The 14320-nt window shown below is 42.6% G+C and overlaps 1 protein-coding gene across 4 annotated transcripts in view; it reads left to right on the forward strand.

Annotated features, from left to right (window-relative positions):
• TMEM131 (transmembrane protein 131) overlaps positions 1 to 14320 on the forward strand; it is a 115735-nt gene that overhangs the window by 96580 nt on the left and 4835 nt on the right. For all 4 annotated transcript variants that reach the window (XM_084844392.1, XM_084844395.1, XM_084844394.1 and 1 more), the window contains 8 exons: positions 1426 to 1601; positions 3389 to 3513; positions 7392 to 7516; positions 7652 to 7810; positions 8774 to 8933; positions 10147 to 10268; positions 10357 to 10453; positions 11072 to 11169. In XM_084844392.1, coding sequence (XP_084700518.1) covers positions 1426 to 1601; positions 3389 to 3513; positions 7392 to 7516; positions 7652 to 7810; positions 8774 to 8933; positions 10147 to 10268; positions 10357 to 10453; positions 11072 to 11169 — 1062 coding nt within the window. The remainder of the gene's footprint in view (positions 1 to 1425; positions 1602 to 3388; positions 3514 to 7391; positions 7517 to 7651; positions 7811 to 8773; positions 8934 to 10146; positions 10269 to 10356; positions 10454 to 11071; positions 11170 to 14320) is intronic.

Here is a 14320-nt window from a genome sequence, read left to right on the forward strand (position 1 = left end):
CTTTTCAGACCTTCACACTCAATGCACAAAGATCTTTTAAGTCAGCCAGAGGCACAGGAACATCTGGGGATTGAGCCTGCATGCATGCTCTCAGACTTTAGGTCTATGCCTGTGCCGGTGAATGCCTGCATAGGCCTCTAATCATCTAGGAGCAAAGCTTGGTCCAGGGGCACTCCCAGGCTGCTCCCCTGATTCTTTCTTCAAAGGGAGTGCATCCCCACCGAAGACAAGCTGTAAGCTTCAGTTCATTCATCCTCATCCAGCCCTTAACCAGTTTCAGACAATTCATTGGAATCCTCATATCCCTGGATTGAAATGGAAAGGAAGGAGAGAGAGAGAGAGAGAGAGCGTGCGCATGCGCTGAGTGTCATCAGTGTACCTGAATAACAACATGAAATACTAATAATTCAAAAACATAGTATTTGCCACCACCTACTAATTATGGAAAGAAAAAGATTATAAGATAAAACTAAGAAGTTTTTCTTCTATATTAGGGCTTGGATTTTACTGATCTGAATCATGTGTGGATGAGTGCCTGGAACCACATGCAAACTGGGATGGTGGGCACATTTTTCAGTTTTCAGTATAGCAGCTTGCAGCATCATACCACTTTATGTACTCAGCCTGGGTTAAACAGGTGTTTGCACTGCATATTGCTGTAGAGATGAGGGAGAAACCTTCAAGATAGTTCTTGAGTGCTCTTGTGTCACTTTTATACACTTTGTTGATTCCTGTATATTCCACTCTTAATGTCAGTTTTTAACATAATGTTACCCATAGGCAATGGAAAGTAAAGTACTTGAGCCAGCATTTGGTCTTGGCCTTAAAAGAAAAAAGGCTACTTGACTTGTAATCAGATCAATATGACCATGTTCAGAATTTTGAAGAACACGTACATTTATCTGATGTCTGTTACTATTTAAAAATGATACAATGAAAATTTATATTCCAAAGATTGTTTATTTAAGGTGTTATTTCCTTGGCATTACCAGTAATATGCCTGTTGCACAATACTTGGCCAGCTGTTAGTTATTTGTCAACACACTGTAGCCAGAAAGCTTGGAAAAATATAGATATCTCTCTGGCCAGTATCTGAAAAGCATAACAAGGTGTGTGAAACTCATTAGACCTTGACACCACTGACATTAGAATACTGTGAATGGAGAAAGTGGCACTAAAACAAATGGAATCTTGTGCGAAGAGGTGCAGCCGACCTGAGGCACAATACACCAGGAATTTTCCTGCATGAGCTCCATTGAACTGTAGTAGAGCAACTTTTGTCCTTCAGTGTAGTTCATGAGTTCATGTAGGCGATGTTCCTAATGGATTATATCCCAGGAAAATCACAGTTATGAAAGAATGCAGTTCAGTGAGCTATCACAGATCACAGCTGTTGCAAATTAGAAGGTGCCTTTATCACCCCAGGGAAAGGAAAACAATTTCAACGCAAATCTAAGCCCCAGAAGAAGCGGGAAGAAAAGGAACGAAGAGGAAAGGGAAAGCAACAAGAGGATGAACTGAAAGACTCTCTAGCAGATGATGACAGTTCTTCGACTACCACAGAAACTTCCAACCCAGATACAGAAGCACTTCTGAAAGAGGTAGAGAACTGTAAAAGGGGATGGTATATGAGAATGTGCTGGATAGAAGGAAGGAGATTTTTTTAAATTAACGGTTCACGTTGCTACACTTGTTCATATAGTGTGCTAATGCTGCATGAGTTACTCAGTAAAGGAAGTGCTTCTTCATACAGTGCTTAGTTAAACCAGTATGCCAGTTGCTGGGGAAGATGAACAGGAGGGTGCTATAATTGTGCTCATGTCCTGCATGAGGGCTTTCTATAGGCATGTGTAAGAACAGAATGCTGGGTTAGAGAGACATTTGGTCTGATCCAGCATGGCTCTTCTTACGTTCTTAGGTGCCTGCCTAATTATATACCTGAAATCTGTCACAGTATTTATTAAGTTATTTATACATAACCTTTTCTGCCCCCAAAATTGCCCCTCTCCCCAAGGCAGCTCACAGCAATTGTTTAAAAACTCAGTGACAAAGCAACTTAAAATTCAGACAGCAGCAAGAGAACAAATTAATGCACTGGAGTACCAAAATACATAAGGGAAAATATCACCTAATATGTAAACCAGTACTGTGTTTAGATATTGAAGGAACAGACAAGAGGCCAAGCAAGCCTCCTGGGGCAGGGAGTGCCACAGTTGGGTGAGAAGGTCTTATCCTACATACCAGCCATCTCTGTGGCAATGGGATACAGAACAAGGCCTTCATGAAAACATCAGTGCACAAACAGGATCATGTGGGAGAAGATGGTCTTGAATATCTGGTTCCAAACCATTTAGGACTTTAAACATGGTAACCAGCACTTTAAATTGGGCTTGGAAACAAACTCAGTCCAGTAAAGTCCCATGTTCTGAAGACTGGGCCCCAGCCAGCACATGAGTATCTGCATTTTGTGCCAGCTAATGTTTCTGAACACGTTTCAAAGGGAGCTTCATCTAGAGCACACTGCAGCAGTCCACTCTGGGTACAACCAGGGCATATATGATAATGGCCAGATCTGCCTTCTCCTGGAAGGGGAACAGTTGGCACACAAGCTGAAGCTATGCAAAAGCATTTCTGATCATAGCTGCCACCTAACTATTTAGGAGCAAGACTGGGTCTAGGACAAGGGTCTAAAACTGTGAACTTGATCTTCAAGGGGAGTGCAGTTCCATCCAAAACTGGTTGTACATCTACCCTGAGATAGCTCTCCTTCTGACCAAATGTATCTCTGTCTTGTTTGAGCTGAGTTTCAGCTTGTTAGCTTACAGTAGTCCATCGTTTACTTCAGACAAGTGTTTGTGACTTCTACTGCATCCCCGGAATCTGATGGAAAGAAGACAGTTTGGTTATATTTGCTATACTGATGATAGCATTTCCCAAAACTCCAGTCAACCTCATCCAGAGGTTTCATGTAGATGGAACTATGAGGACTCCATAAGCCAACAACCAGGGGGTTGAACACTTGTCTGTCAGCCCCACCTTCTGGGATGTGCCTTCCAGGAAAGACTAGAACCAGCACAAAATAGTACCCTCTAGTGCACCGGGAAGGTGGTCTAAAAGGATACTGTGGTCAGTGCAGAAATTCTACACTGTACTTTATGAAATTACTGGCCAAGCATTTCTTTAAGAAATAGAAATTAGCCTGTCCAATTGATTCTAGGTGACAGAGTTAATGAGTATTATGGTCATTTTTGTGAGAAAGGTTGGAGGGGAGGAGGTTCATCTGTGGATTCATATTGTTATTAGTATTGTCTCCTTTTTAAAAAATTCTACTTTTGAAGTGCAATTATTTACTTAATATTTTTCTTGGGGCTTGGTTTGCTGCTTGCAGGAGCCAGAAAAACTAAAGGGAAAACAGCCAATGCCAGAAAAACAGGAAAACGAAATACAAGTAAAGCAAAAAAGCAAAAAACTATCAGTTATCAAAAAAGAAATCCCAACAGATGTGAAATCCAGGTAAGCATAAAACAGTGATAGTACCATCTAAACTACATTGCTTTCCTAACTAGATGGGGGTGGGGGGAAATCCTACCCTGATTGATTGTGCCACCCAGCTTGTTAACGGTTATGTTTTGAGGTTTTGGTGTTAAATGTTTTAACTGATGAGTATATTCATTATGATGTTGTATTTTAATGTCTGGTTTTGTAAACCACTTTGAGATATTGTAAGCGGCATATGGATCACTGCCTTGTTGTGGCGAAGGGGCTTGCGTAACTCAGTGAAGCCATAAGCTATGCCGTGCAGGGCCACCCAAGATGGACATGTCATGGCGGAGAGTGCTGACAAAATGTGGTTGACTGGAGAAGGAAATGGCAACCCACTCCAGTATTCTTGCCAAGAAAACCCCATGGAACATATCACAAGGCTAAAAGATATGATGCCGGAAGATGAGCCCCTCAGGTCGGAAGGTGTCCAATATACTACTGGGGAAGAGCAGAGGGAATTTCCAAGTAGTACCAGAAAGAGTGAAGCGGCTGGGCCAAAGCCGAAAGGACACTCAGCTGTGGATGTGTCTGGTGGTGAAAAGAAAGTCCGATGCTGTAAAGAACAATATTGTTTAGGAACCTGGAATGTAAGATCAATGAATCAAGGTAAGCTGGAGGTGGTCAAACATGAGATGGCAAGATTGAACATCGACATCTTGAGAATCAGCGATCTGAAATGGACAGGCATGGGCGAATTTAATTCAGGTGACCATTATATCTACTACTGTGGGCAAGAATCCCTTAGAAGAAATGGAGTAGCACTCATAGTCAACAAAAGGGTGGGAAAAGCAGTACTGGGGTACAATCTCAAAAACGATAGAATGATCTCAGTACGAATCCAAGGCAAACCATTCAACATCACAGTAATTCAAGTCTATGCCCCAACCACTGATGCCGAAGAAGCTGAGGTTGATCGGTTCTACGAAGACCTACAACACCGTCTAGAACTAACACCAAAAAACGATGTCCTCTTCATCATAGGGGATTGGAATGCTAAAGCAGGAAGTCAAGAAATCACCGGGACAACAGGCAAGCATGGCCTTGGTGTACAAAATGAAGCAGGACAAAGGCTAATAGAGTTTTGCCAAGAGAACACACTGATCATAGCAAACACTCCTTTCCAACAGCACAAGAGGTGACTCTACACATGGACATCACCAAATGGTCAATATCGAAACCAGATTGATTATGTACTTTGCAGCCAGAGATGGAGAAGCTCTATACAGTCAGTAAAAACAAGACCTGGAGCTGACTGTGGCTCAGATCATGAGCTGCTTCTTGCAAAATTTCGGCTTAAATTGAAGAACATAGGGAAAACCACTAAACCATTCAGATATGACCTAAATCATATCCCTTATGAATATACAGTGGAGGTGACTAATAGATTTAAGGGATTAGACCTGATAAACAGAGTGCCTGAGGAACTATGGACGGAGGTCTGTAACATTGTTCAGGAGGCAGCAACTCAATCCATTCCAAAGAAAAAGAAATGCAAGAAAGCCAAGTGGCTGTCTGATGAGGCTTTACAAGTAACTGAGGAAAGAATGGAAGCGAAAAGCAAGGGAGAAAGGGGAAGATATACCCAACTGAATGCAGAGTTCCAGAGAATAGCAAGGAGAGACAAGAAGGCCTTCTTAAATGAACAATGCAAAGAAATCGAAGAAAACAACAGAATGAGAAAGACTAGAGATCTCTTCAAGAAAATCGGAGATCTCAAGGGAAAGTTTTGTGCAAAGACAGGCATGATAAAGGACAAAGAAGGCAGGGACCTAACAGAAGCAGATGAGATTAAGAAGAGGGGGAAAGAATACACAGAAGAACTATACAGGAAAGATCTGAATGTCCCTGATAGTCATGATAGTGCGGTCACTGAACTTGAGCTGGACATCCTCGAGAGTGAAGTCAAGTGGGCCTTAGGAAGCATTAGTAACAACAAAGCTAGCGGAGATGACAGTATTCCAGCTGAGCTATTTAAGATCCTAAAAGATTATGCTGTTAAAGTGCTGCACTCAATATGCCAACAAATTTCGAACACTCAACAGTGGCCACAAGACTGGAAAAGGTCGGTTTACATTCCAATTCCAAAGGAGGGCAATGCCAAAGAGTGTTCAAACTACCGTACAGTTGCGCTCATTTCACATGCCAGCAAGGTGATGCTCAAAATCCTACAAGCTAGGCTTCAGCAGTATGTGAACCAAGAACTACTGGAAGTACAAGGTGGGTTTTGAAGAGGCAGAGGAACTAGAGATCAAATTGCCAACATTCGCTGGATCATGGAGAAAGCAAGAGAATTCCAGAAAAACATCTATTTCTGCTTCATTGACTACGCTAAAGCCTTTGATTGTGTGGATCACAACAAACTGTGGCAAATTCATAAAGAGATGGGGGTACCAGATCACCTTACCTGTCTCCTGAGAAACCTGTACGAGGGTCAAGAAGCAACAGTAAGAACCGGACATGGAACAACCGATTGGTTCCAAATTGGGAAAGGAGTATGACAAGGCCGCATATTGTCGCCCTGCTTATTTAATTTATATGCAGTGTACATCATGAGAAATGCCGGGTTGGATGAATCACAGGTCAGAATTAAGATTGCCGGGAGAATTATCAACAACCTCAGATATGCAGATGATACCACCCTAATGGCAGAAAGTGAAGAGGATCTAAAGAGCCTCTTGTTGAGGGTGAAAGTGGAGATTGCAAAAGCTGGTTTGAAACTCATCATTAAAAAAACTACGATCATGGCATCTGGCCCCATCACTTCCTGTCATATAGAAGGGGAAGAAATGGAAGCAGTGACAGATTTTATTTTCTTGGGCTCCCAAGTTCACCACAGACGGTGACTGTAGCCATGAAATTAAAAGATGCTTGCTCCTTGGGAGGAAAGCTATGGCAAACCTAGACAGCATAGTAAGAAGCAGAGACATCACCTTGCCCACAAAGGTTCGTATAATCAGAGCTATGGTTTTCCCAGTAGCAACATATGGCTGTGAGAGCTGGACTTTAAGGAAGGCTGAGCGCCGAAGAATCGATGCTTTCAAACTGTGGTGCTGGAGAAGACTCTTATGAGTCCCCTGGAATGCAAGGAGGTCAAATCAGTTCATCCTAAAGGAAATCAACCCTGAGTGCTCATTGGAAGGACAGATACTGAAACTGAAGCTCAAATATTTTGGCCACCTAATGCGAAGAGAAAACTCCCTGGAAAAGGCCCTGATGCTGGGAAAGACTGAAGGCAAAAGGAGAAGGAAACTGCAGAGGATGAGATGGCTAGATAGCATCACCGATGCAATGAATATGGGCTTGAGCACATTCCGGGAGAGAGCGCAGGACAGGAAGGCCTGGCGTGCTATGGTCCATGGGGTCACGAAGAGTCGGACACAACTGAACGACTGGACAACAACAAGCGGCATATAAAGTGATTAAATAAAATAAATTAAGAAATAAAAGCTCCTGTCAGCAGGAGCCTTACCTTTAGACCCAAGTGTCAATCAGCTCAGAGAAATGTGCCATGGTGCTGCAATAATGATTTCTTCTATATTACTAAGGCTCAGGAGAAGGAAGTGGTAGTGCATGGACACAGTAAGAATGATAAGTTATGTAAGAATGATTACAAACACAGAGAGGGAAGTTTGTAATTATGGAAAATTTTGCATAGTTGAGGCCTTTTTTTGTAGGAAAGATACTAGATTAGTTAAATAGATTCAAACAGACACGTCTTCATTTGCTTGTTCTGACATTTAATTAAGGCTAAGGGAGTCAGACTGGTGCAGGTCGAGGGAGCTGTTTTATTCCCATGAATTAGGGCAAAGACTAACTATTACTTTACTGTGCTCATATTTTTATTCTAGTTCTTTTGAGATGTCATGTCCGTCATCACTGGAAATTAAGCAGCACAAAAGTTTTTCCTCCAAGCTGTCTGCCCAACATACATTTACAAATGGGTTCAAACCAAGAAACATTCAGAAACCGAAAGGTATGCTTTGACAGTTCTGATATTGATCAAGGTATACCTCTGAAACTTAACTTTTCTTAGTGGTTCCTCACTGGTGAGGCTGGCAAGTTCCTACCTTACAAACTATAGGCTTACGTGTTGTTTCTTTCTGTATAGGTATAAACACAAAACTGATGGATAGTAGGCCATCGTCACTAGCAAAGTTTTTCTCCAGTGGCTCCGGTCAAGAGCTAGGAAATACCAGCAGCTCAGAAGGAGAAAAAGACTCTCCACCACCAGAGTGGGACTCAGTGCCAGTTCACAAAGTGGGCAGCTGTAAGTTCTCAGTGCATCAATTCAACATTAGGGTGATAAGCTTAAGTGTAATGAATAAAACATTCATGTTTAGTGGCAGAGAATTTAACTTTTCATTGGTTTGGAGCACAATCCCTGCTGCTTAGCAGAACAGCACTAGATTGTTGCAGGGTTCCTGGCACAGAGTGCAAGTAAGGGCTTATATGGATGCTATATCTCATCTCTTCTGCCCACCCCACCCCCAACACACAAATTCTCCTCAAGAAATAATTCAGGAAAATGCCTTAGGCTCAATCTCTCAAGACTCCCACTCTCCTTGCTGTGGGAAAGGGTAATGCCAAAATGGGTAGATTCCATGATTCAAGTATTTATGCGATCTCACTTTATCTCGGTAGGGAATCTTTGAACTAGTACAAGCCCAAGCCCACTCCCACTCGCTATCTCAGTAGAGGGATGCTGGGTCGGGGGAGGCCATATCTAAATAGACTCTTAAGCACCACTTAGTGCAATAGCTCAGCTATAGATGTTGCTGTGGTCAAGCCAATAAAAAGCTCCTATAAAAGGAAGAAGCACTCGGCGGGGGGCTGGTCTTGTATGGCCTCTCAACCAAGAACTTGACTAAGATAAGTTAAGGTACCTGGAAAGCAGTTCCCCCCCCCCCCACGGCAACTTAAGCACTGTAACACATCTGTCCTGGCAAAAAGGACAGGTGGGTTGGGTGAGAACTTGAAATTATTGTTGAAGTCTAGAGATAAAGGACTGCAAAGCTCTACCTGGTTTACCTTGTATAGAATACTACTTTTGCTGGTTCAGAGTACCTAGTTTAGTGGGGCTAAATTGAACCTTATACTTCTATAAAACAGCATCAGATAGAAGTGTGTTACAATACAAAATTCGATGAACTTCTCACTGGGAGGATCCCACTGGGAGGTTTTCCAGAAAAGTTCATGTGGTTGCTAAAATCTACCTTGTTCTGGTTCCTAGCTACTGACAATCTTTATAAGCTGTCCCTGCAAACCCTCAGTGCAGATGCTTTTTTGAAGCAACGACAAACCTCACCAACTCCTGCCTCTCAGTCTCCACCCCCTGCATCATTGGCATTTGTGCCACGGAACACTTACAGCAGTATTGTGAACACCTGCAAGTAAGTTCAAATAGGTGCTGCATAACCATGGTAAAAATCTGGAGAGAAGAAACTTCTACCATTATAAAATGTCTCTTTTAACCATGCTACTTTACATTTTGGGCTCCAGCTTTTTAAAAATAATACATCAAGTTTGACCCTTTTCCCCATTTTGATGGTAGATATGAGAAATAAACAGAATTGGGATGAGGGCAAGCTTATTTGATATGCTGATAGATGCAAAACTGAGAAGAGATTGTATGCTTGGAGAGCTGTCCATTATGAGTGCCAACCATTTTGGACCAATAGAAAACAGCCTTCCCTCAGTCAAGGTTCAATTAGTGCAGGATTCAGCTGCCAGAATTTAATTGGTACAGCCAGATGGATGCACATTATACCAGTTCTGAAAGAACTGCATTGGCTGCTGATTTGCTTGTGAGTCCAAGCCAAGGTGCTGGTGCTTAACATTAAAGCCCTAAATGGTTTGGGACCCAAATACCTGAAGGAATGCATCTTCTTATATCAACCTGCCTGTGTCTTAAGAGCTTCACTTGAAGCCCATCTCCAAGCGGCCTTCCAAGAAGTAGTACATTATGTGGTTACAGAAGAGAGGGCCTTTTCTGTAATGGTGCCCTGACTTTGGAATGTCCACCTCAAAGAAGTATGATGGAAACATTGGCATCATTTTGGCACTGAGCTGAAACATTATAAATAATTGGCCCAGACATTTTAAATGATTAAATGGTTTAAATGATTTTCCCAGACATTTTAAATGTTGCTTAGTCTGCTTTATTGTTAAAATTTCATTACTCTTAGGTTGTTCATTTGTTAAGAATGTTGCTATTTTATTTTGTTGTTTTGTTGTATTTGGAATGAGTAGTTTTATTCATGCCCGTTGTACACTGCCCTGAATCTGAAAAGAAAAATAAGCTCCAGGTCACCCTCCCTGTGGCAAGCCTTAGGACAGGGGCAGTGTCTGAATCGACCTTCTGGCCACTCATCAGTCCTAGCCTTATATTAAGGGTGCTGTAGGAAATGGAGGGTGAAGAGAAAAGACCAGGGACTGTGCTTCTTGTTAGTCCCCTCGGATACAGCAATATTTCAAATAAGTCATCAGATGGCATTTGATCACTGCCTTGAAATGACCAAATACTGTTAAGTAAAATTGTCAGTGACAAATTCCAGTACAGGTAAGCTCTAAAGAATATCACCTCTGTTTCTCCTTCTTTTTTAGTGAACCGAAAAGCAAATTGCTCAGTAGTGCCAAACATAAGGTGGCAAAGACAGCCTCTCTCCCTGGCAGGAATGGAAATCCTACTTTTGCTGCTGTAGCTGCTGGTTATGACAAGAGTCCAGGTAACACACAGGCCAGGAAAAGCAATTGTTTTCCTAATGTGTAATTGCAATGCTGTCTTGTTTTGCTAATTTAAACTCTTTTTTGCAGGTGGTAGTGGCCTAGCAAAGCCTTCACCAATGAAAACTGAGACTTCTGGCTGTATGAACATTTCACACACAGCTGTTGATAGTGATGGCTCCGACAGGTAACTTGGATCAATCCTTTTAAAATAGAAGGCTAAACAATCAAGGATATGCGAGCAAGAGTTTTCTGTCTCACACCCAGATTTATCAAAAACCTTGCTTAAAGTTTCTAAATTTGGAGGGTAAGCTGTTAAGCATAGTAATTTGTTTGTAATTTGACATTAGAACAAGGGTAGGCAACTTGTGGCCTCCTGATGTTTTGGCCTGTAACTCCCATCAGCCCTAGCCAGCATAGCCAGTGAGGAGGGCTGATGGGAATTGTAGGCCAAAACATCTGGAGGGCCACAAGTTGCCCTCCCCTGCATTAGAACAACAGCATTTCTTCTTCTCATGTGACACTGAAAGATGGGGACCATCTTGTGCAGTTCCATGGGTAAGAGAAAAATGACTTAATTCAGTTAACTGAAGATGGATTGTAAGCCTGCCTACAGTTTCTCAGTACAAGTCCCATTGTCACATACCCATATATTTTAGTCAAAATTAACAGTGTATTAGAATTATTATTTGTGGTACTGATAACTGTGGTCCATATAATGTTTGGTTGTGTTCTGGTGTTCCTTAAAATAAAGTGACCTTCCTAACCAACACCCCCGCCCCCTCTTCTTTCCTGCTTCACTTAGTTCTGGTTTGTGGAGTCCTATAAGCAATCCCAGCAGCCCAGATTTCACACCCCTCAACTCATTCTCAGCATTTGGAAATTCTTTTAATTTAAGTGGAGGTGAGTGGTATTAAAAGTAACTGAACTATATGCCATATTTCTTAATTGGCTGTACAGGGAAGTAGTTAATGTTTCCTGTCCGAACAGTTATAAATAGTCAAGTTATTGCATGTAACTATAGGTTCTTACAATTTTGCCAGGAAAGAGACAGCAGCAGCAACAAAATGTTTAAAAAAGATATTGAAGAAGCTAATCAAATAGTCTTATCTTCTGGACTTTTGCGTTTAGATTTATTTTTCTGTGTGCTGAAACAGTTGGGTTACAATATAGTTTCATTGGAACTGCAAGTTTTAATCAGTTTAATCAGTGTAGATTAATCAGCAAAGCTTTTAGCTGATTGGTGAGAACCAAATTAAATCACTGCAGCTGAGATTAGGGTACACGCTTGCTTAAGGCTGTTTTGGGTATTTGTGTATCTCTGAAATAGAGAATAAATGCAGATATTAAATATGTCCTTTCTAACAATGTGACCCTTTTTGTTAAATTGATATTCACACACTGACCTGGTTCACACAATCACCACAGCCCACCGTGGTTTAGCCATGGTGGGTTGGTTGCCGATCCAAGCTCCCACCACGGCTCCTTGTTATGCATGAACCCCAGCAAGGGTGGGTTGTTGGGTGTGGGTGGATTGTCAACCACCCCAACAACCCGCCCTCACTGGGTTTGCACGTAGCAAGAAGCTATAGCATGCCCTGAATATTGAAAATGGCTGTCGCTGCCACAACAAGAAGCCCCACAGGGAAATCACCCACCGTGGTTTCTTGTTACATGTGAACTAGGCCACTTTCTTCAATATTTCAGGCAGTATACTGCAGCTTTAATTATATGCCTATTTATTTTAATTGATTCCATCTGTCAGGTTAAAAGGCAGATTGTTTTCATATAGGTTAGGCTGAGAGATGGTGGCCGCATTTGGATGCCATGGTAAGCCATTAAAAAAAAAACTGGCTTAACATGAGTGTGCCAGCATGCTAATACACATGGCTCAATCGCTCCTGCTTGGCTTCTCCTGCCAGCAAGAACAGCTAAATAAGTCAAGGACTTTCCATTCCTGGCTTGGTTAGCATGATGTCCAAACCAGGAACTCTGGGTTGCCCCTTCCCTGACAAGCCAGTGTCATAAACTAGGATTTGTTCTTGGTTTATGACTCTGGCTTATTGGGAGGGAGACAACCCAGACGTCCCAGATAGCATGACGTCCCAGTTCAGATGTCACGCTAACCAAGTCCCTGGCTTGTTTAGCTGCTCCTGCTAGCAGGAGGAGCCAAGCAGGAGTAAACAAGCTGTGTGGTCCAGCATGCTAGCATGGTCATGGTAAGCCAGATTTTTTAAAAAAAAATCTGGCTTACCATGATGTGCAAGCTGGGCTAGTGACTTGCCTAAGGCCACCCAGGGAACTTCATGGCCGAGTGGGGATATGAACTCAGGGTTCCCACAACCAAGCACATCACTCTACCCACTGTACTAATGAGCTTTATCAGGAGAAACCAAATATGGGAGCCTCAGCCAGCAGCATTCTCTCCAAGATTTGACAAACTTCAACAAAGGAGAAGAAATAGAATTACATGCACCTCAGGCATCCATAAGAGAGAAGTTTGGAAGCAAAAGGCTGGGGGTGGAGCAAGTTGGCTTAGCGGCCAGAAAAAATAGAAGGTTACACAGCTTGGTGGCCTCTTGCCCAGTTGAGATAATCAAGTGGACCAACTGAGGAGGAGAATGAAGGAATGCATGCTCTCTCTCAGCAACAAACGACTCCTTTTTTTGGCAGAGGGTGCCTTTCAGTTCTGCGATCCATGAACCTGTCTAATACTGGAGGGAAGTGTCAACGTTGTTTTCATGCTGAATAAGTGCCCCTTTAGCATTAACTTTGAAAATATTATGACACAGACAATAGCCTTTTTATCCATGGGTAAATAGGCCTTTCCCTCTGGATTGGGAGCTAAAAGCAAGTCTTTGATGCCTAGGGTGAAAGCTGCCAGACCTGTCAGGCTTTCTGCCCTGAAGCAATGTAGCACATGTTCGGTAGAGTTGATTTAGAGCTAGCTAGAACTTTCTGCCAAAGGTTACAGTAATGTCCATTTTAGTAATACAAACCTTGCCTTGCCTTGCCTTCAAAAATATATTTCTATTTAAAATGTCAGTATAAGTCTACAGCAAAAAGAACTGAAATAGAGGCCATAAGAATGAACAGTGTTCAAACTATTTACATTGACAAGTTGCCGGTTCTTGCACTTCAGTTTTGGGGAAAATAAATATATCTCTACTTTCCCAGTTTCAGGATATTATTTTTTTCACACTTGTCACTTTTGATGTGCTCTCTATGTTCTAGCCAGTCACTGACCCAGTTCACATGAGCAAAACAAGCCAGGGTGGCTTGTTCTTAGTTGCGATACATACCAGGTGCAATTTGCATAATCACCTTCTGGCCGCAGCTTATCTTGCTGTCCAGACACAGCATGGGTTGTTTAATCCTCTAACAAGCCATGCTGCCCGGGTTCAGGCAATACGGGTTCAGGCAATACAATGCAGCTGGGCGGTGATAATCAGACTGTGCCCAGTAGGTGCTACCATGCACTTTAGCTCGCAACAAGTCACCACGGCTTGTTTTGATTGTGCAAACTGGCCCATTGCCTCCAGCCAGGACCTACAGATTTTGACTGGCCTTGGCAACCAAATCAAAATTCCTATTGGTCAGGATCTTGCCCCTACCTTTCACTGTAATTCTTCTCATGTCTACTTGGAAGTAAGTTCTCCTGTATTCAGTGGGGCTTCCTCCCAAGTAAATATACTTAACTGGGAGCAAGACCCATTGAACATAGTGGAACGTACTTTTAAGTAGACATATATAAGCTTGGATTGTAGGTCCTTGACCTCATGTTGCATCTGTAGCTCAGGCCAGGGACAATCCTGTACTCCCCCTTCCCAAGTTCGGAGGTGAGCAGGGCCCCTGCATTTGTGCTGGGAATCGGAGGGCATCAGCTGAGACAGCACATCCGCTGCCCAAATGAATTTCAGCCTTTCTGTCTCTGGCAGGAAAGGTGGGGGCTTGTTTGTGCCATGGGTAGCAGAGGCAGATGTTGGAGCACCACAACCATCCATCTCCAGCCTTCAGCTCAGGAGTTGGGAGAGAGATACTGGGGCAGTAGAGA

This window comes from Heloderma suspectum, chromosome 3 (assembly GCF_057233095.1).
Source record: "Heloderma suspectum isolate Gila_16-S chromosome 3, 16-S_ref, whole genome shotgun sequence".
Taxonomy (NCBI): domain Eukaryota; kingdom Metazoa; phylum Chordata; class Lepidosauria; order Squamata; family Helodermatidae; genus Heloderma; species Heloderma suspectum.